Source organism: Spermophilus citellus (assembly GCF_964194105.1).
Source record: "Spermophilus citellus genome assembly, chromosome: 4".
NCBI lineage: Eukaryota > Metazoa > Chordata > Mammalia > Rodentia > Sciuridae > Spermophilus > Spermophilus citellus.
Genome location: NC_138185.1, coordinates 166,616,141 through 166,639,534, shown reverse-complemented (window position 1 = coordinate 166,639,534; position 23,394 = coordinate 166,616,141). Strand labels below are relative to the sequence as shown.

The 23,394-nt window shown below is 40.1% G+C and overlaps 1 protein-coding gene across 3 annotated transcripts in view; it reads right to left on the bottom strand.

Annotated features, from left to right (window-relative positions):
* Window positions 1-7,248: 7,248 nt before the first annotated feature.
* Window positions 7,249-23,394, bottom strand: part of TRIM9 (tripartite motif containing 9) — a 101,945-nt gene continuing 85,799 nt past the window's right edge. For 2 of the 3 annotated variants that reach the window (XM_081292327.1, XM_081292328.1), the window contains exons 8-10: window positions 13,613-13,916; window positions 11,181-11,343; window positions 7,249-9,232 (exon numbers count right to left, since the gene is read on the bottom strand). In XM_081292327.1, coding sequence (XP_081148453.1) covers window positions 9,170-9,232; window positions 11,181-11,343; window positions 13,613-13,916 — 530 coding nt within the window. In that variant the 3' untranslated portion in view covers window positions 7,249-9,169. The remainder of the gene's footprint in view (window positions 9,233-11,180; window positions 11,344-13,612; window positions 13,917-23,394) is intronic. The other variant, XM_081292329.1, reaches the window with a different exon arrangement.

Genomic DNA, 23,394 nt, shown 5'->3' with positions numbered 1-23,394 from the left:
TGAATGAGTTTGTTAAATAGTGGCATAATGATGAATCAATAAATTCAATAAATCATCAGTTCCAGAAATGGGATTTAGACTGCCTGAAGATGGTACAGTTAATTAAAAAGAAAACAGATGACTATGCTATATGGAGAGGAGTAGAGAGATTGGAGAGGAGTTTGAGAAAATTGAGGAGACTATTGCATAAAGTATTTCACAGTGACTCAGCCTACTTGAGAAAGATCAGATAAATATTTGCACTCTCTTGTCGTTATTAAAGTTTTAAATATTTTATGTTTGATACTGTAGTGTCACCCCCTTCCTCCACAGAAAAGTCTTAACAGGGCTTCTCCCGAAATCTTCACCATGGCTGATTTTGGGATTGTCAACAAAAGAGTCTCTACAAAGAGTCCAATGTAGATAAACTTCCTATTTTCGTGTCGCCCCGTTTTACTTTGCCACTAGCCAGGAATAAATCAGCACTCTAGGTGCTGGACACCCCCTTTACTAGTTTTTCACAAACTTGTATCCAGTATAGTAGTTTGTAGAAATGTGCAAACAAGGCCTCTGGCCTTGAGCTGGGCTTCACAGGTAGACAGAGATGTCTACCTTCCTAAGAGAAGAGAAGATACCAATTGGGCTCCATGGTAACAGCTGGCAGGGGGAGGAAAGAAAGGGGGAGAAGAAGCTCTCCCCCTCTCAGGTGTTGTCCTTGAAGGGTTAACTTGCCCAAAATAGTGAAAGAAAAGCTGCTTTATTGTAAACTTCTGCAGACTGTGAACTTCTGAGCCGCTCCCCTTACATGCTGGGTATTGATTACAGCAGAAACTGTGCCCTCTGAACCTGGCTGCAGCCAAATAAAACTGTTTCCTGCTATCTTTGGTGCCTTGCCTCGTCTGACCCTACAACAATACCTTAATATCTGGAATATGATATGGTTAGGAACATAGTTTTGTTTCACAGTTAACCATCTTTTGGATAATATTTTCACCATTTTGAAATAATTTTCTGTCAGGTACAGCTGTGCACTGGAGCTAAGCACCCGCCCCCCAGGCCTTGAGTAATGAGGGTATTGAACTGGCATCGCATGCTGTGTGAAGCAAGTGGACCTTACCTTCATTCGGCAAGGAAGTGCCTCTGTTCTAGGTTTGGGCATCACTCAATGGGACTGGGCTAACCCCTGTTTCTTGTAACACTACCCTTTGCCTTATTTGGGTGGAATATTCTATCTAATTCTTTTCCCTGATAAATAGAGAGGTTTTAGGTGCACTCTTTCTCTTGCTCTTTGCTATCCAGTGTGGAGCTGACCCTTAGGGTCACAGAGCAGTCCCACTCTCAAAACTCATGTTTGTGTATTGTGTGGCTTCTTTGCTGTTTTCTTAGATTGTTGTTGCAGCCAGCTCCTTTGAACCCAGCTCATTTCGTCAGCCCCGCCAGCTGGTGGAAATTTTCATTTCCTCCTTTGTGATTCTCAGTAAGCTTGAAAATCTTAATTTTTTTTTGTTTTAATATAATGTCTTGGGTTAAGACACTGACATTGTTTACTGATAGGATTAGATTGGGGAAAAGAGAAAGCTGTTGGAATTGTTCCAAAATGCTGACTTAAGGAACTGTGTGGACAAAAGCATCATGTACCAAGATAGGAAAAATTGGAAAAGGAACACATTTTCAAATATACAACATCAAATATCTTAATTTTTGAGTTATCCTGCAGTTTTTCTTAGTATTACTATATCATTTCAATTACTGTTGTTTTGAAATTGTTCTCATGTGTCATACAGGTCAAGTTACTACTTTTTTTCAGACTTTCCTTGCCTACATTTTCCATTAATTTTTGCAAAATAATTTTATCAATTTGATATTCTTTGGAATACCCAATTCCAAAGAAAGACATGGTCACCCAAGAATATGATAGGAGGAATCAGTAAATGAAATTGAGTTGGGATCTTGGTAATCATTTACAGATCACACATAGATTAGTAATACCTAATACTTCATAGAACTTGTTATGTGCCGGGTACTGTTTTGAGTGTTTCATATTATATCACTTCATTCAATTCTTTAGAAGTATGGAAACTATGGATGAGTTTTCATTACTTGCTGCAGGTCACAAAGCTGGCACACCCTTAACTAGACAGTCACTGTTGGATGCTGTGCTCTATCACTGTACTTCACTACCCTTAGGGGTGTTCAAGTGTGCAGAGTGTAAAAATCTAGTGCCATCCTTCTCTGTCCAACCCTGGATCTGAATCATTCCTTTGTCCAGTGTATCCACACTGTATATGCTACTTCCATATCAGTTACTTAGTAGCCATTCTGGTTATCAGCCCACTGCCTTGAGGTATTGCAGTTCTTGCATGGAAATAACCTTTTTTTTTTTTTTTTTTTTAAAAAACAATAGCCCCAAAGTGCAGGAGTAATGATACTGGAGATTTAAATATACTAAAGAGAAGCCATAATGTGCTTTACCCTCTGAAAAAGTGAAAATTCTGCAATTAATAAGGAAAAAAAATCTGATGCAGAGGTTGCCAAGATCTACATACAGAAAGAACAAGTCTTCAATCCATGAAATTGTGAAGGAGAAATCTGTGCTAGTTTTTCTGCTGCTCTTTAAACTGCAAAATCTATGACTATGCTAGGTGCAGTAGCACATGCCGCAGTCTTGGCTGGGCACAGAATCACGAGCCACCACACAGCTTTGTAGATTCAAACAGCAATTCTTTTTTCCCGAACTCACACCGGCCTCCACACACGTTCTGGGGCAATCCCAGTTCTTCTGCCACCCAATTCACCTACTCCACGAGGCTTTTTTCCAAAAATGCTCTCTGAATCTCACGAGAACTCAACGGGAGCTCAGGCAGCAGGAACGCCCTAATTCCAGTAGCAATAATCCTCAACATCGAACTTCCCTAAAATCCAAGGTCTTAAACTGGGAACGCCCTTAACCCAAGGACCGGGATACTTCCTCAAACCTGATCAGCTCTAAACCCGGATCCGCCTTCCTTGAGCAAGGTCACCTTACATGCAATGTCAACAGCGAAATTCCAAGGCAAGTCATTTAACATGGGGTACGCTGGCAAGGAAATTTCGAATGCGTCATTCCTACTTGGTAATGGCCCTCAGCAAGCATACGCTTGTAATCCTGGCTGCTTGGGAGGCTGAAGCAGGAAGATCTTGAGTTCAAAGCAAGCCTCAGCAAAAACAAGATGCTAAGCAACTCAATGAGACCCTGCCTCTAAATAAAATACAAAATAGGGCAGGGGATGTGGCTCAGTGGCTGAGTGTCCCTGAGTTCAATCCCTGGTATTCCCCACCATCACCACCACCACCAAAAAAAAAAAAAAAAAAAAAAAAAAAAAAAAAAAAAATCTATGACTATAATGCACGCTAAGTTCTTAGTTAAGATAGAAAAGGAATTAAATTATGGGGTTTGGTATTATCTGTGGTTTCAGGCATACACTGGGGGCCTTGAAATGTGTCATTGGCTACATATAAATACATATTGAATACATTGTTCTTATGAGAGAGTTTCAGGCAGGATTGAGAGACATTAGTTTATAACTTATGTCTTCATGACTCTTTCTCTTATCAAATTGGTTTCTTTAGCTTTAGGGTTTTCTTTTTCATACAAATTTAAAACCATAGCAATAGATTAAAAGATATTAATTTGTGAGTTGTTAACAATTAGTTAAAATATACCATTTTCCATGCATCTTCAGGAAATTATAATCTACTATCTTCATCAGTTATTAGAGAATTTTTTAAAAAAGATGTTAGGTAAAAAAGGCAATAAAACTGTTTTAGTCAGTTTTGTGTTACTGTGATCAAAAGACCTGATGAGAACAACTTAGAGGAGGAAAAGTTTATTTTGGCTCACGGTTTTAGAGGTTCAGTCTATGGTGGGCAACTCCATTGAGCTGGGCCAAAGGTGAATCAGAACATCATGGTGGAAGGACATGTCAGGGTAAAGCAGCTCAGGACATGGCAACCATGAAGCAGAGAGAGTTTCACTCACCAGGGACAAAATATAAACCCCATATGCACACTCTCAGTGACGTTTTTCCTCCAGCCACACCCTGCCAGCCACCATTTACCACCTGGTTAATCCATTCAAGTGGATTAACCCACCAATTAGATTATAGCTCTCACAATCTAATCATTTCACCTTTGAACATTCTTGTATTATCTTATACATGAACTTATGGGGGACACATCATACCCAAATCATAAGTAAACACTAACCAAACTATTAACTCTTAAATTTCATGGAACGTGCTTATTTTTACTTGCTGGGAGTAAGAAAAAGATATGAGCAAGTTTTATGACTACTAAGGATGTGTGAGACCTAGTTATCTTGTTTTCTTAATATGGCCAATTCCCTATTCTCTCCACTATTGTGGTGTTAAAGGAATGGAACAGATTAAATATCCTTTTAAGAAGGCTGAAAACTAAATGTGGAGGTAATCTACACTAGATAGGAATAGGAAGTAAATGAGAGCATTTCTGGGGTTTAGTGGATTTGTAACCCCTGAATCATGCAAGAGTTTAAACCCCAAAGTCTTATGTTCATGGTATTAGGAGGGTGGAAATTTAATTTGTGGTGTTTGGAGTTGGGGCCTTTGGGAAGTGATTAGGTTAGATCTATTGGGGTGGAACCTCCATGTTGAATCCTGGTGACTTTATAAGGAGAGGGAAAGAGACCACATAGACACAGAGATATGCATGCACTCCTGCCATGATGTGATGTAGCCATGGGGTGCCCTCCCCCAAATCTGCATCATGCTCTTTGGACTTTCTGTCTCTAGAACAGTGAGATAAATGTTTATTCTCTCTATTCTCTCTATAAAATAGTCTGCCTCAGTATTTCATTATAGCAATGAAAAACTGACTAATAACCTAAGGGAATAGAGGAAGGGGAAAGGAAGGATAAGGTTGGGAGGTCAGGTCTAGGTCTAGGTCCTTGATACCTTTTCTCTGTTTTGGTTTTTGTCTCAAGGAGAGAAGCTACGGGAACATCTAGACAGATTGGGGAAACAGAAACAAACTATAAAGAGAGCACTTGTAAGACAAAGGGGCTTGCCCAACTTGGCCATGTAGTGCCAGGGGCCACCCTGTGCATGAGCTAAGCACGCCCCCTTAGCCTTTTTGTGGGTATTGAACTGGCATCACACAACACACACTATGTGAAGCAAGTGGGCCTTACCTTTGCTTGGCAAGGAAGTACTTCAGCTATGGACTTGAGTGTTACCCCCTTCTGAAATTTTATCCTCTGCCTTATTTGGGTGGAATATTCTATTGAATGTCTTTTCCCTAATAAATAGAGGGGTTCTGGGTGTACTTGCTCTCTTGCCCTCTTGCATTCCAGTGTGGAAGAAGACCCCTGAGGTTTCAGAGCCATCCCGACCCCCACTCAGTGAATAAAGTACTTCTGTGTCAGTGTGGTCTTTTCATCGTCCGCCTAAACCACACAGAGTGATCCTGATTCCATGGCCCATGGAGGATGTGGATGATAATGTAGTAGTGACCAGGTCATAGCACACCCTTGGTGGAAGGAGGCTGTAGGGTCTGATGGGCCTAAGAAGGGCCTCAGTGCCCTCATGTACTTTTTTTCTTGCTCAGGAGAACCTTTGAGTGTTGTGATGTTTGTTTGTTTGTTTTCATGTTGACTGAGATATAATTCACATGTCATATATTCACCTCTGAAAGTATCTGTTCCAATGCTTATACAAACCATTGCCAATAGCTAATTGTATTAAGTTTTGGCCCCTTTTCTCCCACATATATGGTTATGCAGTGTTTGTTAGCACAGCTATGGCAGGGTGAGTGGGGCAGTAAGAAGTTGAAAGGTCCTCACTGATGTTTCTATTTAATTGGGTGCTTTTGTTGTTCATTCACATTTAGTACTCCCAATTCCATGTTTATCTAAAAATCTGGTTCTTTAAATAAATATAGGATTTAGGTAGCCTTAGTTGTGTGTGATGTATTATGTCAGATTCATGGCTCCCTAAACACCAGGGTTGGTGGAAGTAACTAGCACATATATTTGAGAATATGTGCATGAATGTGTCTTTAGCATGTTCCTATAAATTGTGAGGTATCGTGATCTGAGAACATCTTTAATTATTATAGTTCCCGTGATTCTAACAGGAAGTCTTGATTCAATAGCAAGCCCTTCTTTCTTATCTGTGAGTCAAATTGATAGGCAAAAGATGAATGCACACTTTAGAGGCAGAAAAAATAGGAGGTCAGTTCCATAAAATTGGATTTTTCTTTTTTTTGCAAATCACTCTTTAATCATTCCTATAAGGAAATGCTGAGGGTCAGAATGTTCATTAATATTAGGACCATGATAAAACAAAAAATGGCTGATGGGTTCCATTAGGTAGTGAATGGAGGAGAAGAAAACTGGGAGGAGAGAGGACAAATAGAGGAAGAAGAAAAATCTCTTCCAGTTGGGTGTAAGGAGAGAGGGATATGCAGAAACTGGGATGGACAGAGAGTACTGTTACCAATGTGTCCTGTCTGCTGAGATTATAGTCCAGATGATGTACTTTTTTTTTAGAGAGAGAGAGAGAGAGAGAGAAAGAGAATTTTTTAATATTTATTTTTTAGTTTTCAGCGGACACAACATCTTTGTTTGTATGTGGTGCTGAGGATTGAACCCGGACCACACGCATGCCAGGCGAGCGCACTACCACTTGAGCCACATCCCCAGCCCCAGATGATGTACTTTTAAGTCATGTTTTCTTTTAATAAGAAACAGTTTATCAAAGAGGGAGACTAACAATGTAAGATAGATTGAAAAGTTATTATTTAAAAACAATTGCACCATCATTTAAAAACAATTAGCTCTTCTAGAAAATGCTCCAGGAATCAGATTTGACCAAGTTAGTAACTTGATGTTTTGCAGCACAAGCCTGTGGCTCTTTTAGAAGCACGTTTGTTAAAATAGGTCCCCAGTGCTGGGAGGCAGACCCCCAACACAGCTGAACTGTGGACCTGTCACATCCAACTAAGGTTCAGGAATGAGTGAGCCTGGGGGTGATGCAGGCTCATGAGGGAAGACAGTGGAGAGCATGTGCTTTCAAGAGCTTTGGATTTTCCAGTTACACTTTACTGAAGAAATATTGTCCCAACAAAGGTGAATTATAACCCAAATAAATAAAAACTAAGAAATTCTACAGAGACATTTTGTGCTTTCATAAAAATCATTTATTGGCACAGGAAATGATTTTTTTCTAGTACAGTAGCCATATGCATCTATCATTGCAATTCAGTGTAAACTACGTGTTATGAGCCACTAGAAATCTAATTAGCAGGATGAATTTAATAAAGAATGAGAACAACTATGAGTCTACAGCGGCCCAGCCATCGAGTCTCATTGGAGCACAAATCAAATATCAAACCAGTGTTGTCCTGCAACAGTGTTTGTGTAGCCATGGAAAACCAAGACCGATAGATAGGATAGCACCCGTTCAATAAATTAGCTTCCAATTAGAAAAACATTATAACTGATAGAAATAATCTAAGTAAAAGAAGCACAAAAGTAAATAATAGTAAAGTAGCTATTTACATATATTACCTTTTGCCAAGACTTTATTAGCTTTCCCTTCTTACCTTTTCCCCTTCTGTTTGTTATTCCTGTTTTTTTATTTTTTCATGGTGATATTCTTGGCTCGCTGGAAAATATTTAGACAACCAACTAGACCTTTTTCCTCCAGGTCCTACATTTTCTACAACTTCATGTCAAACTAAAGAATCTGAAGGGTAAGTGTCTCCCTCTATAGAAGTAATAAGCCTTATTATTCTGCCGTCAGTCCTAGTAACAACTAGTAGCAAAAATCTTATCCAAACATTATTTGAACTACCCCAGAAAGTCGGGCTGTGGATGGCAGCAGAGTGGGTGGAGTTTTCGTTTGTAATAGGCACAGGTAGCACACAGGTAGATGTTTATCCTGAGAGTGTGAATGCTGTGGACCGCAACTTAAGATCCCCCATTACCGAGCATGGGCCTTCTGCCCTCTGCTCACCATTTATTTCTTAACCGCTTTTAAGGCTTGGTATCTAAGAATGACGACGTCATTTCTACCAAAGAAGGGCTCTGTGATGAGTAGCAGCAGGACATAATTAAAAGAGGGCAGTTGAAAAGGCATTGAGTTGGTACATTTCTGGTGTGATGGCCAGAATGTGTGGGTTTTTAGCATCATCTAGGGAGCCTGAAAGACCTTCCTGATAAGGCTCTTTGACCTTTGTCTACTTCCTTTCTGGTACTTAAAACAATTTGTAATTATTTAATTTTTGCTTTGTTCTCCAACTAGAATATAAGCTCCAACGGGGCAGAGGCTATGCCTGTCTGTTCATCCCATGTTTCCACAGTGTCTAGAACATAGGGTTCTAGTGTCTGGAACAGTGCCTGGTCCATAGTAGTTTCTCAATTAAAAACTTGCATTAAATAAATGAATCAAATCATGAAATCCCCTGGTCTGCCTCTGTCTAGAGACTTTCCAGGTTCGTATAGTGGCCAGGGTTGCTGGCCTGTCCTACTGATTGGGCTATCCTAATGATCCTACCCTGGTGTGAACCTGTGTAGTTGATATTTTTGTGCTTCAATGGGTAGTAAAACTTCTCCATGATAGACTCACTCTGCCCACCTCTCAAAGGTTAGCTATGCAGACCTAGCACTGCATGAGAGGTATGAGGGCAAGAACATTCTAGGAGGTAAACTTCAAAGTTCTAAATTCAGCTCATTCTTCTCTACCTCCTTCTACAACCTCATTGTTTGACTGAAAGCTTAAGAAAAAGGTGATTAGGAGAATTTTTTTCTCGGCAGTACCAGTTCTGTAAGTCACCAATATCATGTTCAGAAAAGAAATGGAGTGAACTCACCTATATAAAAATACTAAGTTAAATAAAAGCAAAACCTGGGAGCAGAAAGGAAGTGAGGGTGGGCTGTCTAGGTCCTTTGTTGGTTAGATTGCTAGACGTGGAAGCGCACACAGGCATGGCGAGGGTGGAGAGGCTGGAGGGAAAGGGGCAGAGCTCTAGAGGACCAGCTGTTCTTTCCTCCTTCTCCCTCTTCTGCCAACTCTGAACTTGGCCGCGGCTGGCGGAGCTCCTTGCTGACTTGCTCTCTCTCTCTCTCTCTCAGGCAGAGGAAACAGGCAGCTGGTGCCTCCACAGCACATCCTTAGGCTATGGATGCTCTGCTGGAGTAGAAGTCAGGGACCGGGAGCCCAGTGTGAAGTGTGACCTGGTGGGAACGAGACTGTGAGTTCTGCAATACACTGCGGTTAACCCCTTCCCCCCCAACACAGTGCACAGTGGGTGTGCTATTAATTTAAAAAGGGGTCTATCTGTTTCTCTCCAGTCGATTCCAGTAGACAGTTAGGAGGATTCTAGCAGAATTCTAGCTGTGGCAACAGCCTGGCTATCTTGGGGGGCTCTCAAATTCTGACGATATTTAATAATCTGGTTCTCAGCCACCTTCTTCGTTTATTCTGAGAGACTGTATACCTTATGATAAAAGATACTGATTTGCAGGTAGTAAACCCACTGGCTTCTCCTCAGTGAGCACCATTGAATCCATGGATAGAGGACAGATCAGCAGAGACGACTCCTCCCTTACTGCTAGCCTACTAGTTATTCCAGGTGGGGATAAACCTCTCTGGGATTGCATGGACAATTGTTTGCCAGTTATGAAGAAACATGGCCGTAGTTTCTGTTCAGCCTCAAACCTCCATGGGCAAGACTAGAACTATTTCATGCAGTACTATCTTTTCCTCCTTTTTGTCCTTGGCTTCCCCACCCAGGAGTCTTTAATCTAAGGATACTCAGAACATCCTGGAAACCCCTGTAGAGCATGTAGTATGATCTTCTTTGGAAGGAAAATGGCTGAAAATTTGAAAACGTTGAGTGTTTTTTTTTTTCTTCTGAGATTTACTTATAGGGAAATTTGTAGTTTTCTTTCTTTCTATGTAGAAGATAAACTCTGAAAGATTAGATGATAGCCTCCCAGAAAACTCCATCTACTTGCATAAAGAAAAGAAGGGCAGGAGTCACTGGGCTCCAATCAGTTTTATTGCTCATATTGATAGACAACACTGATTTTTAAAAATATCTCAAGATAGGATTCTCAAGTCCTATCTTAAGGAGCTATTTGCTGACGGAGGTTCACGGTTGTTAATGAGAGCCCCAGCTCAGGAGGACCGTGAGATCACAAGTCCTGACAGTGGCTGGCAGTGCACAGCCTCCACCCCTGCATGGCTCTGATCCTCCTCTCCTGCTGCCTGCTGCCCCAACCCACCAGGTTCTTTGCCCTTCCCTGTCCATTTGGGCTCTTCATGCCATAGAGATTTTGCAAAGGCTGTTTCTTCTCCATGGAACTCTCCACATAGCTCACTCCACCCCTGTAAGGGTCATTTCATCTGTTATTGCAATAGGGCCAGCCTACACTGGCCATCCTCATTAAGACTGTAAACCCCTCTGCTCCCCTCCCGCCAAGTCCCAGTACTCTGTATTCCCTTTTCTCCATCACACTTTTTACTTTCTAACCACCATATAATTAATGTCATTGTGCTTATGGTTTATTGTTTGTTTTCTATAACTGGAACAGAGCTTTAGGAGGTTAAGGTTATTATCTGCTCTTTTCCCCCACTGATGTATACCAGATATGTATAATAGTGCCTGGAATGTTAAAAGCACTCCATATATTTTTACTGAATGACTGAATGAGAAGAACCTGTTGTTTTATGTCTACAATAAATCTTAAGTAACTGAGTTCCAGGCAGCCTCGATGTTTCTATTCCTACAGCACCTAGCAGAGCTGGAGTGCAGAGAAAGTGCTTGTATTTTCTGCTAAGTGTAGGAATACTTCAATCATACATCTTCACTTCTTCTCAGGCATTCATGGAGCTCTGTGTAAGTCATCTCATCTGGTTTTGTGTTAGTTGTTAAAGGCTTTCACTTCTACTTAGAGATGAAACTAGAGCAAACCATGTGTAGAACAAAACAGATTTCAGTTTCCCACACATTGTTAACTAAATTGAAAATATAAGGAAAGGATTACACTGGTATGAAATTCCACCACTAGTGGTGCTGATCCCTTCTCTCCCCCTTTCCTCCATGCCTGTGCTCTGTGCTCTAGGGGTTTGACTTGAGCCCAGGGACAGCCTTTGAAACCAGAGGGGCTTGGGGCTTACCTGCACATTCCTGTTTAGGCTGACAGCAGGGAAGAAAAGGCCCTCCACATTCTCAAATGCTATGGGACCCTGCTGTTCATTGTTGATAAAAAATGTCAAGGTCTTTCTATTTAAGTCGAGGAGGACACCAATGGTGGCCCCTTTTGTGATTCCTCCCTCCGTTCTGTGGGAAAAGAAAGAAATGGGGTTTTACTTGCTTGTTATCATTCTAAAAGCTCCCCTTTTTGTATGGTTAAGCCAATCTGTTGCCACCTGTTTATAGGTTTTGCCTCCCTCCCTCCCAGCTTTTTAAAGCAAGTTTTCCTGTAAGCACCTCCTTTCACATAAAATTTAAATATCACAGATATACTGTATACCTATCATTGTACAGTACATATATCCGTGCTGTATAAGGGGTAAGATCTTTTTGTCTCCCACCAACGTCCACTCCCTTGGGGGAGGAATCAGCTCCTGATGGGAGTATGTGAGTTGGTCTGCATTGCTGAGAGTGAACTTGTTCATCAGGGTCTCTACCATGAGCTGCAGCAGTAGAAAATAAAACACTAAGGTCTGGGAAACAATAGTCTTTCGGCTGCCGGAGCTCAGATTCTGGCTATGTTGCACACTTTGCATAAATAGTGGAAATTAAACATCATTAAATACAAAATGACTTAATGAAAGTCTAAATAAAGACGCAGTTAGGTTGAACCTAAAACATATGCATGGGAAATTGAATTTGGGGCCTTCTGCTTCCCATTAAATAGTAAAACTCTTTCCAGAAAGATGATCATTTTTTGGCAGGCTGAATTTGAATTAAGAAGTTATAGGGTCTCTGAAAAATGACAACATCTAAGAATATTCTTCCATGCAAAGTGAGGTAATTACAATACAGGAAATGCAGTGATTTTATGGAACCTGCATATCAATGTCATTTTTTACAAAGAATTGTCTTCGCTTCAATTGATGGTTTCACCAAACGCCATTAAACAGGGGTGATCAGATTTGTCTTCCCTTCCTTTTTGAAACCTAGCAATACTGAACTTCATCCTCATCTCAGCAGAGCACAGAAATTTAAAAACACAATTCATTTCCTCTTGCATGCAGAATACAGACTTACACAGCCATTAAAAGACAGGTTTACAAGCTGCATCTTGTTATTCACAGGTTTAACACAGACAGCACAAGTGACATGCAGTTTGCATGCAGGCACATGTGTTCAGAATGTGTTTCTCTGCATAGTGTGTTGGTTGTGTTTTTATTCAGTCCTTCACTTCAAAAAAAAAAAAAAAAGATGCTAATCATGGTACAGAAGTAACAGCATCAGGAATCTAGTGTTAGAGTTCCCTTAAAGGTAAACCACTGAAGACAACTGCGTACATCCGTAGGATTTGATATCAAGTTGAAATGGTATATGTGCTCACTTCAAGTGATAGTGAAAGATACACACCCAAATGGAGATATATTGAAAATATCCCAGGGAACAGGAGGCCCTAGGAAGCTACTGTCTACAATACAAGGGCCAGGGATGCACATATAGGAAAAAGCTAAAATGGTAGAGACTGGTCATCCCACCACTGCCTGACCTGGTTTTCCTTTGGTCTGACTAAATGCAACTGGATTTTTTTTTTCAGAGACACCAATGCAAATGTATCTTGAGGAATCTTTAAGACTAAGGTGAACCAGTGTTCATGAAAGACACTTCTCGCCTCAGAAATTTTTGATAAACTATATTTGAAGAGAACACAAACAAATGAAAAAAGAAACTCAGGGGTTTCTGGGTTTCTAGTTATCTATATTTTGGTAATAGAGGAAAACCTTAAGGAGCTCACTAACTTCTCCTTCTTTAGCAACTGGGTGCTCTGAATTCATACAATAATAAGAAAGTCTTAGAACAAAGCTCCCCAAATTGGCATCAAGAAGATTTTGTACAATGCATTGCTTCTATTTGGAGTAGTATTGATAATAATAAGAACAATGGCTTTTATTTTCTGGTGCCTCCATCGTTAGGCAATTTTTTATGTCTCATTTAATCTTCAGATTAAATACTCCTATATGGATTTTTTTTTTTACTAACTTGGAGCCTATGCAAACCCACATAGGGAAAAACAAATATTACTTTGTCTGGAAGCACTTTTCTGGTAAGTCATAGGCCTGGGTTTTAGAATCCTGCATTGTTTTTCTACAGTGGATCTCCCTAGGGACTCTAGTTCCTAGTCCTGGGTGTAACATAGCAATAAAGGGCTAAGAAAACTGCACATGTCTATTATTATTATTATGCAAAAAAGGTCCACCTGCAAGATGGACACAACTTAGAGTAATGGATCTCTTCTGTGACTTAATGAAAACTACCGTCCCTTTCTTAATGTCACCTATGTAACAGGTCTTTGGACCAGGGTTCTCATCAGTGACCAGAAGCCAACGTGAAGAAGGCTTGGTTTGGGGCTGCAGGGTACCTGTTGGTGTGCGAGTTGTTGTGCATGAACCAGCTCCGGTTATTGTCCACATACATTGCCCAAGCTTTGTCGTCCTTTCCTAACATCACATCCTTCATCACATCCATGCGAGCTACGCCAAAGGCAGGATCTGGGTGGTTGTCATAGCGATCTATCGTTAGCTCCCAATAGTGAACTCCCTTGGAGAAGCCAGTCTTCCCCAGGACCACCCGGTCATCATAGCTACTACAGGTCACTGTCAGGTTGTCATTGGAGAAGATGATGTCCGAGTGCGCAGAGCCAGGGTCGAAAGCAAACCAGGCCACTGAGAACAACAGGAAGGAATTGGGTTATTAAGGCAGATCCAACAGTCTGAAACACACCCCTGGGTGGGTGAGGAGCATCGTGTCAAGTTTTCATGCTGCCATGCAGGAAGGAGGTGTCCGGGGCCAGAGGGGCCATAAGTGAGCAGACAGGGGCACATCCTGGGAGTTGGTACTCTGCACCAGAAGCAGATAGAGGACACACGACCGATTCAGCAGGGGTTACCTGGCGCAGACTGCACTCCCAACTGGGTGATCCGGGAGTGAAGTAGCATCGAGTTTGGAAGGTGCAAGTCCCTTCCTCTGGTGACTGGCAGAACAGTGCACCAGAGACATAAAGGGAGAGGGGATGCACTAAGGTGCCTGTGTAACCCCTGAGGCGGGGAGGCTAGATCTAGAGTCCTGGATGGAGGAGGGATAAAACACACTAAATGAAATCAGGAAATAGCCCTTAGGCAGAAGTGCTAATGTCTAGTTGTTTTGAAAATTTTCTTGGTTTTCCTGCCCGCTCAGAAGCTGTGAGGCTATAAGCAACATAAACTAATTTCCACAGATGATTGTGACTTGAATATAGGACAGGTTTCTTCCTTCCTAACTAGAAAATGTACTACTCCTAAAACTAATATGTACTCTGTTCTGCTGGAGCAGTAGGCAGTTTGGGCATTAAGCACAGATAGAAGGACGTCTTTGTATACATTGCGTACCCCAAATTCTAAATGCTGCCTACAAATAACACACTACAGCGAGATGAAATTGCTGACTTATTGAACCTGTGAGCCACCTCACATGCATTTCAGTCTTTGCTACTGGTAATAGAACAAGGTTATTCCATACCTGCCAACAGCTTTTTAATGTCAACTGTTGTCATTCCAATGAAAGGCATGGGGGAGAGAAATAGGAAGCAAAATTGACATTGATAAGAAAACATGTCTCTTTTGATAGACTAATACCACAAAGGGATCCACTGAAAATGTTACAAATACTACAAACAGCTGGTCTGACTTGTAGCAGTACCCACATTTAATGCTCATAAAGAGTGCTTTGCACTGATGCATAAGAGAACTGGGGGGAAAGTAAGCTTTGAGATATCACATTAAAAATACAGATTTTTTTTCCATTTTGCTAAGAATTTGAAAAACTCATAAAGGGGTGAGAAGACAATTAGACAATTTTATTGACATAAAATAAGCTGCTGCCATTTATTTTGTGAAGGAATCTGAGCATACCAGTCACATAAGTCAAAGATAACAATTACAATAGGTATACTTGCCTAATTGAGAGTAAGGTGCAGACTGTGTCTCAAAATTGCATCCTATAAAGAGATACTACACATCAAAGCTATGAAACAACAGCCAGGTTGATAAAAAATATTTGTACACATTTAAAAAGCACCGACTGCATGGAGTCACCAGAGGCCTGATTCATGAAAAAACAAAGCCCTTTTTGTGTTTATTGTCTTTGCTGGGTAAAAATTGCTTCTCTGCTCTTTCAAATGAAAAGTACATCTTTTTACTCTTTAATAAAGTCTTCTCCAATTGATTCTAAATTCTGGAGCTTAAATTTTCATCATCTTTCAAGTTCAATCTTGTCCACTGAATTTTCATACTAAGAAGGTTGACTGAGAAAAATATGAGAAAAATATGCCCAATCAAAATGGAGAAATTATTGGATTTTTTTTATTATTTTATTGTTGGTTGTTCAAAACATTACATAGTTCTTAATATACCATATTTCACAGATTGATTCAAGTGGGTTCTTATCGAAGCTGTGTTCTCTTAGCATTATTGTGTGCATTTCTAACTCTGGATATGCCCCAAAGTCTTTCTTTTGACTTAGGCCCAAGTTCAATGATATGTCTATAACTAAATGTGTCATGTAATCCATATGTTAATGCATCTGATAAGTAATAATGGTGTGAACTGAATGTTTTAAAAACAAAAATCTGAAAATGTTACATACACTACAAACAGCTGGTCTGACTGGTAGCAATACCCACATTTAATGCTCTTTTTGTAGATTGTTTTGTTACATCGGTAGTTGTCCCTGAGGGAGAGGAGCAGGGAGGAAGGGAGTGGGAGTGATCTCAGACAGTGGAGTCACCTGGGGACTTTTTTCAACTGTCCCCTTCCCAAAGGTTTGCAAACCCCCACTACATGAGGAGTTGTGTGGAGACGGAGGAAGGCTGTTTAGTCTTAAAGTGTTCAAAGGTGTGTGACTTATAATTTCCAGTGGTGTTAGGGACTAATTTAGAAAATGTAGTCTTGATGAGCACTAAGGATCATGTAATTTTATTTTTCCAATTAGTAAGCTCCTTACATGCCACTTTTTAAAACAACTAAAGGATAATTCACTGACTTACAAGAATTTACAACAATTAGAAAAGCAACTTACTGAAGAAAAGGACTGAATTAAAAAACAAAATGTAAAGATTATGACCCCACTTTGGGTTAGCTAACTTCACTCAGCCTGGTTTTTATGTTTGGTTTCTACTGACTATCACTTCGATTCCTACTCCTGGGTTAGAGCACAGTGAGTGTGGAACATTCAGAGTTTTAAAATTGAATTTTATTTCCAGCTTTGGAAATAAATTTGTAGAATCTGACCAGGGCTTTACCGATTTTTAAATGAATCATGCCTTTTGCAAGTCATTTTTTGAAACGAACATTCTGAAATCTTTTTACACTACTTTAAACACATACATTCAAGATTCCACAATACAACTAGAACAATGCTGTTAAATACACCTGTCAAATATCCCCAAACCCACATTTCATTTTATTCTTGAGACAATATACATTACAAAGACTATAACAATATTTCATTACATTAGACACAAGTGAAGAGAGTTCCATAACAAAGCATGTCGGAAAGCCAGTAGTGCACAGAGAAACAATAAGAAACGCAAAAGCACAAAGAAAAACATCATTTTCAAGAGAGCTTGAAGTCCCTGCATCCTTTTTGCACTGTCATGCTGTGGCCTTCTTCATTCCAGGATGTGGGATGAGCCAAAAGAATAAAAATAAAAGCCAAAAGAAACCTTTGGAAATGTGAAATGTGCATCATGTGTATCCATGATTACAATATAGTCCTGAAGAGATCAAATAGGTCTGCATTTGTAGATATTTTAAGATTCTATTTGCTAGACGTAGCTCATTGCAAAGTAACACAAGTCTAGCTTCCCTGAAATCAACCATAAGCCCTGTGTCACAACCAGGGAAACTCCCCAGAGGCTGAACTTTTGACTTGCTTTGGGTCTTTGGGCATCGAGCATTAGGCGTTAAGGATTTCTAATTCAGCCAGTGGTGGTCCCTGCCCTTTGCTAGGAAAACAGCCATGAGCCCGCTGTCTGGCCAGTGAATACAGGCTTTTGCAGAAAAATACTTTCACTCTCTGCTCTCTGGTTTGCCTGCTTTGTACGATGCATTCTGCTGTGGGCATGTTTTCACTTTTTATTTGATTTTGTCAATAAAGATCTCTTGAGTCTATGTTTAATCAGACCACTCCAGGCTGGATGCACTGATCCAGTCTCCCAGACACAGCTGGTTTCCTGGATACAGAAGGGTTGCAAACCTCTCAGCTACTACTGCGGCCTCCACTCAGCCAGCGCCTGTGCCGTGCTATGCCACTGCATGTGATGACAGCAAGTTATCCATGGTGCTACCAGCTTGTGCAAAAAAAACAACTTCACTCATCACTTTCCAATGCCATCACACACGGATCACAGCTCCATGGTTGGTCCTTTCGCCACACAAACAAGAACGCCACAAAGCTCCATCATCCAAATGATCCTCACACTGGAAGCAGGCCACAGACACAGAGACTAGCTCATCCCCCTCACCACGCACATGAATGGCAAGAACAAAACAGGTATTTCAGAGATGCCTTCAAGGCACAGAGATCAAGAGGAAAGGTCTGACAGCTCAGCTCACCCGATGTATTGAGAGACTGTAAAGAAGAATGCAAACTCAGCTGGTGGGGTGAGGATCGGAAATCAAAGTAGGATCTCCCGGGGAAGCTGGGTTGTAGATTAAGGGTGGAGGAGAAAGGACTCATTCTACGGAGCGGCAATCTTTCCGAAGGCACTGGAAAAGGGAGGGTCTGTTCTTCTGAGTCTGTGTCTAAATGTAAGATCAATGCAAACTAGAGATCAGAAATCTGCTACCTGTGGTTCCCCAAGACCTGTCTTAACAATGCATTAATACAAGCCTCATCTGTCCTGCAGGGTGCCACATGCAGACATTAACAAAGCTGAGGTATCTGCTGGCTGGCAGGAAATTCTCAGCAGGTCAGGACCCAAGACCTAGACTCAAGGCCCTCTCACATCACTAACAATTTTTTCATTTCCCCCAATTTTTGGTGGTAGAAAAAGTCTTTTGGGAGGTTTCCTTTAAATTAAATATTTTTAGAGTTGAATTCAGAAACTTCAGAGGTCAATTTTACCCACTGTTGACCAAGAGGAGATTATTACTTTATCAGCTTCAGCTACCCCAACAAATTACTGGGTATTCAATAAAAATCTCTTAAAGTGTTTCTAACTTAGGAGACAATAAGTTTTACAAACTGTTTCGTATTTCCTCCTTTCTCTGCTAATGTGTCTTTTTCCATTTCTGGATGGATGAGATGATTTCTATAATAGCACACTGAAGGCCTGATCTTTGAATAGGAGAGGAAATGTGGGGTGACCTAAGAGAGGGCCCAACAAGTAACCTGGGAGGAGTCTTACCTTTGCTTTGGAATTCTATTCAGACCCTAGGAACATCATTGGCCTTCTCTGGTTCTCTAATTATAAATAGCCCATGGGCAGTGGGGAGGTGCATTGGTGTAAAGTGTCTCTGTTTCTTTTCAAATAGTCCTGTCTGGTGTTGAAGATCATTATACCAGAGTAAGAACTTAATCAATTGCTTGGTCTGACTTTAGAGTTGTGAGTTAGCTTCTCTACTAAGTAAAACGACTTCTTTCACTTGTCAAACAATAGCTATCTATGCAGTGATATGGTTTTGTCAGAAATGAATCATTCACCAATTGGAGCCTTCTTAACACTCAGTTTAACAGAAAAAATTCAGGACATGAAAGTTACACACTGTGTCCAAAATCCCAAGGGAAATTTCATCTTTTGAAAAAATAATTTTGTTTTGGTGGCCAGCAGGTGTTACTTTTCTGGCTTGAGTCTGTTAGCAGCCCCTCTTTGGGCACGCCCTTTTCCTGTCAAAATGCTACTCTGTGCATGTTTAGGCAAAAATAACTGCAGTGTGTGTGGGACCAACGTGATCCTATTTGAGGAGCTCAGAACAAGGGTGTTGGCAAGTTCTAATACTGCCAAGAAGCAGTTTCATTTTCATTTCTGAACTCACAATATTAAAGTTAGCTTTCTACACTTTAGAATTATCCTTAGGGCAAGTTTTTTTTTTTTTCTAAGTATAAACCAGATCTCAGAGAAAAGGAATTGCTATTTATGGAGTTAAGGCTTTATGTTTCCAAAACTTCTACCTAGACTTCATATGATTCGGATGAATTGGCATATAAAATCCTTTCTTTGTTCAGATATGATACATCAAAAATTATTATCTATAAAAATCAATTATGTTATAATCAACTTAAGGGGGAAATTACCTTCTAAGTTTAATGGGAAAGATTTGAACTATAATATAGCACCACCAATAGACATGGGCTTTTAATGAGATAGGGCCTTTTCAGCTATAATTTTATCAGTAAAAGATATATATATATATATATATATATATATATATATATATATATATATATATAGTGGATTAACTTTATTTTTATTTTATTTACTTGTATGCATTGGTGATAATCCAACCCATTGCCTTACCCATGCTAGGTAAGCTCTCTACACTGAGCCACAACCCCAGCATGTAAAAGATTTTGTATTAAAAAGAATTTCCTTGAAATGACTCTCAATTCATTATATTGAAAATACTTCTTGCTTCAAAATTAAGGGAAAATGCATACGTGGTAAGATGAATTTTGGAGCATTTTGAATCCTCAAGCAATTATCTGTAAACCCATGACGAGATGGGTACAGAATCCAGAACTGGGGAAGCATATGACCATCCTGAGTCATACTCACCTTTTCTACTTTCAGCACCAGGAAGGAGAACTTAAGGATTGGCAAGGGCACCACTTTGCGGGGTGGGGGCTGACGGTAGCTATGGCTACTCCTGGGATTAACAACTTGACACTCAAATGATTATTGTCTTATCCTTTTTTGTGGATCCATTGTTTATCAATGACCCAATTTTCCTTGACTCCTCTTACTTTTGGACTCTGCCCTCTGCTCAGGAAAACATTTAATATCCATGTTACCTAAACATTCCATTTTTATTTTTTGAGGTTTTAAAATTCTCCCCAACTAGGGCCTCCCATTCCTGACATCTTCATTCTTACCCATTTCTTCTAAGTTGCTTCTATATCACCACCACCACCACCACCACCACCATCATCATCATTCTGCCTTGCCAGGAGAACTTTCCAAATGAATTAGGAGAACACTGTCCACCTGATTCCAGCCAGACTAGACAGGCACTTCTCCCTTCACACTGCTCCTCATGGACATGGGCACATGTGCAAGTGTTTGATCAGTTGTCTTCAGGTCACCTATGCCACTTCATGTTATCTTAGATTGCAAGTCTCAGAAGGAAGACCCTTATCTCAACATTTGAGAAGGAACCATCATGCTTCCCTTGAAGTGCCCTCGGATAAGAAATGTCACCTACAGCCAGCTTTCTCTAATCTGTAGTTAGTGCTTGTATTGCGTGGATGTATTCCTTGGGAAACTCTGCCCCCCCCACAATTGTAGCACTACCATCTGGGGCCTTATGGAACAGATTAATAGTTCTTCAAGTATTTGAGGCAAGCTACCACTCCTCTTTAAATTTTTCCTTTTCTGAGCTAAAGCGTGGTCTATTTCCAACTGTTCTTCTATGTATGGATTTCAGATCCTTCACGCTCCTGGTCATACCTCTCTGAGCATGTGGAAAGGCATGAATCAAAGACAATATGATAATATTGAGAATGGTATTGCCACAACCTGGCTTAGCCAAATCACAGATAAGTCATATTTAACATATGCAGAACTACTCTGGTGTGTATTCTGTTATCTCCATGGGATGCAAGAAGAAAGTATATCTCACGTTCTCACTTCCCCTTCAAAATACAACTAGTGAGATATGGAAAAAGTTTCTTAGTCATTAATATTTTATTAGTCAAGACAAAGAAGAATGAGGTTATTTTTTGTAGAATATGAAGCTATGTTTCCGGTCACAGCTATTATCCAGGATGATGATGATGATTTTTTGGCTTATAGGATCTCCAGAGAAAGACAAGTAACTCCCTAATAGATTGCTAATATCTTATCATTACATGCAGTGATCCTGCCAGGCTGAAGAGCTACGCTGAGTGAAAGCAGTTTAGTGGGAAAGTAGAGTGGAAAACAGTATGCCAGTGACTGAATGTAGAGACTCTCAGATGGGGACTGAAAATGTGTCAAGATGTGCTTTCCTCTACTCTGACAATGACCATCATTTTTCTCTTGCTGTTCTCTGGACTTCTTTCCCTTCTCACCTGGGGTTGTCTGGATTCTGGAGCAGAGACCTAGCTAATGGCAGAGACTTCTGCTTAAAAGAAGCATTCGAGAATTATGAAAATAAAGATCAGCTGGGGGACCACGTGTACTCTTTACTGGCTTTGGTTCAAGGAGAAAAAAGAATATCTAGGTGGTGTACTCTGCTTGGCTCACTGTGTAGTTAGTTCTCCTGTTTACTTATTGGTTGATTGATTGTACTGGGAGTTGAACCCAGTGATGTTTTACCACGGAGCTGCATCCCTAGCACTTTCTATTTTTTATTTTGAGACAGGATCTTACTAAGTCACATAAGGCCTCACTAAATTGTTGAAGTTGGCCTTGAATTTGTGATTCTCTTATTTCAGCCTCCCAAATCACTGGGATTACAGTCATGTGCCACTGTGCCTGGCTTGTATAGTTCTTTGAATTGTTCATTAGCTGACACTTATTGAACACATATCATGTGCTAGACATTGTATTAGAATTGAGCAATTGGTGTACATGAAGCTGGCAGAAGAGCTGATTATAAGAATAATAATATAGAGAATCTGTGTTATTTATTATTGATTAGTTTTTATACTTCTAGGGGTGGCATTTCTAGACCAACACGTACAGAGTATGAAAGATTTCTACAGGTGTAGAATAATATAAAAATGTAAAGTACAGTCTTTAAGGTATTATTTTTGGGACTCAAAGAGGAAAAGCACACTGACAGAGGTTTCTTATGACAGTGTATGCTAATTCAGGTTTCTTTGTGTTCTAGTGGAATCCCCAAGGTGTCCTGTCTGATAGTGAACAGCTTCATAACCAAGCAGTCCTTGGGCCCTGGTTCAACATGGTGGTTGTATTTTAGAGCACAGTAAAGCAAGACATGTCACTAAGAATTGTACAAATGGTGTTAAAGATGAGTTTCAGTTCAGTTATAAGCCAGCTGTAAAATAATTTCCTTTTGTTGGGAAGATTCTAAGAGACAAAAGAAATGAATGAAGAAGGAGGTTGAGTTTTCTTCAATGACCTAATAAGCAACCAAAGTCACAATTTATGTCCAAGTGGTACATAATTTATAACAAAAGGTGGTATTTTAAGCTTTCTTAAGTGTGGCATTAATTGCAGTTGAGAAGTGAAAAACAAATCTGTTTTGAAAGCCTCCTTTTAAAAGAATAAAACAGCCTTTGCTATGCCTAGGATGGTTGTGTGCCTCATCACTCTAATTTAGAATGCCATGGCATTATTTATCAGGAACTATCATTAGGAGAACTGAAAATTCCTATATTTCAATTAGATATCCAAGATTCCAAAGGACTCAGCTGTTCCTCAGAATGTTGACTGTCAAGCATATGCCCTAGAACCAAATATAGAGTCTGGATCCAATATAGTCCTGTGGAAAAATTTCAGGAAATTTCTTGGGATATCATGTATGTTGTCAAAACTAAAAGGAACAAAGTCTCTCTCTGTGTGTGAAACCTATCATTATGACTTTCATTTTGCAAAATTTACCCAAATTTGGTCAGGTATGATTGATCTACCTTTAGGCTTTTGTTCTAGAAATTAATGTTCTTTTAACTTAATATTTTTAATATTTTGTTTTAGTTGTAGTTGGACGCCATACCTTTATTTTATTTTTATGTGATGCTGAGGATCAAACCCAGCACCTTCCACGTGCTAGGCAAGCGCTGTACCGCTGAGCCACAACCCCGTCCCTTAACTTAATTATTTTTGGAGAGGCCCAGATGCTCAGTGAGCCATTTACTTTTCCTTATATGATCCTTTATTCACTATCTGCTATAGTGTTGAACTTCTGGTGTCATAGGTAGAACTGTAAGACCCACAAAGACCCTTGGAAGTATCTAATATCTCTTCATAGTATTCTCTGGAATAGTTAACAGCTTTCCACA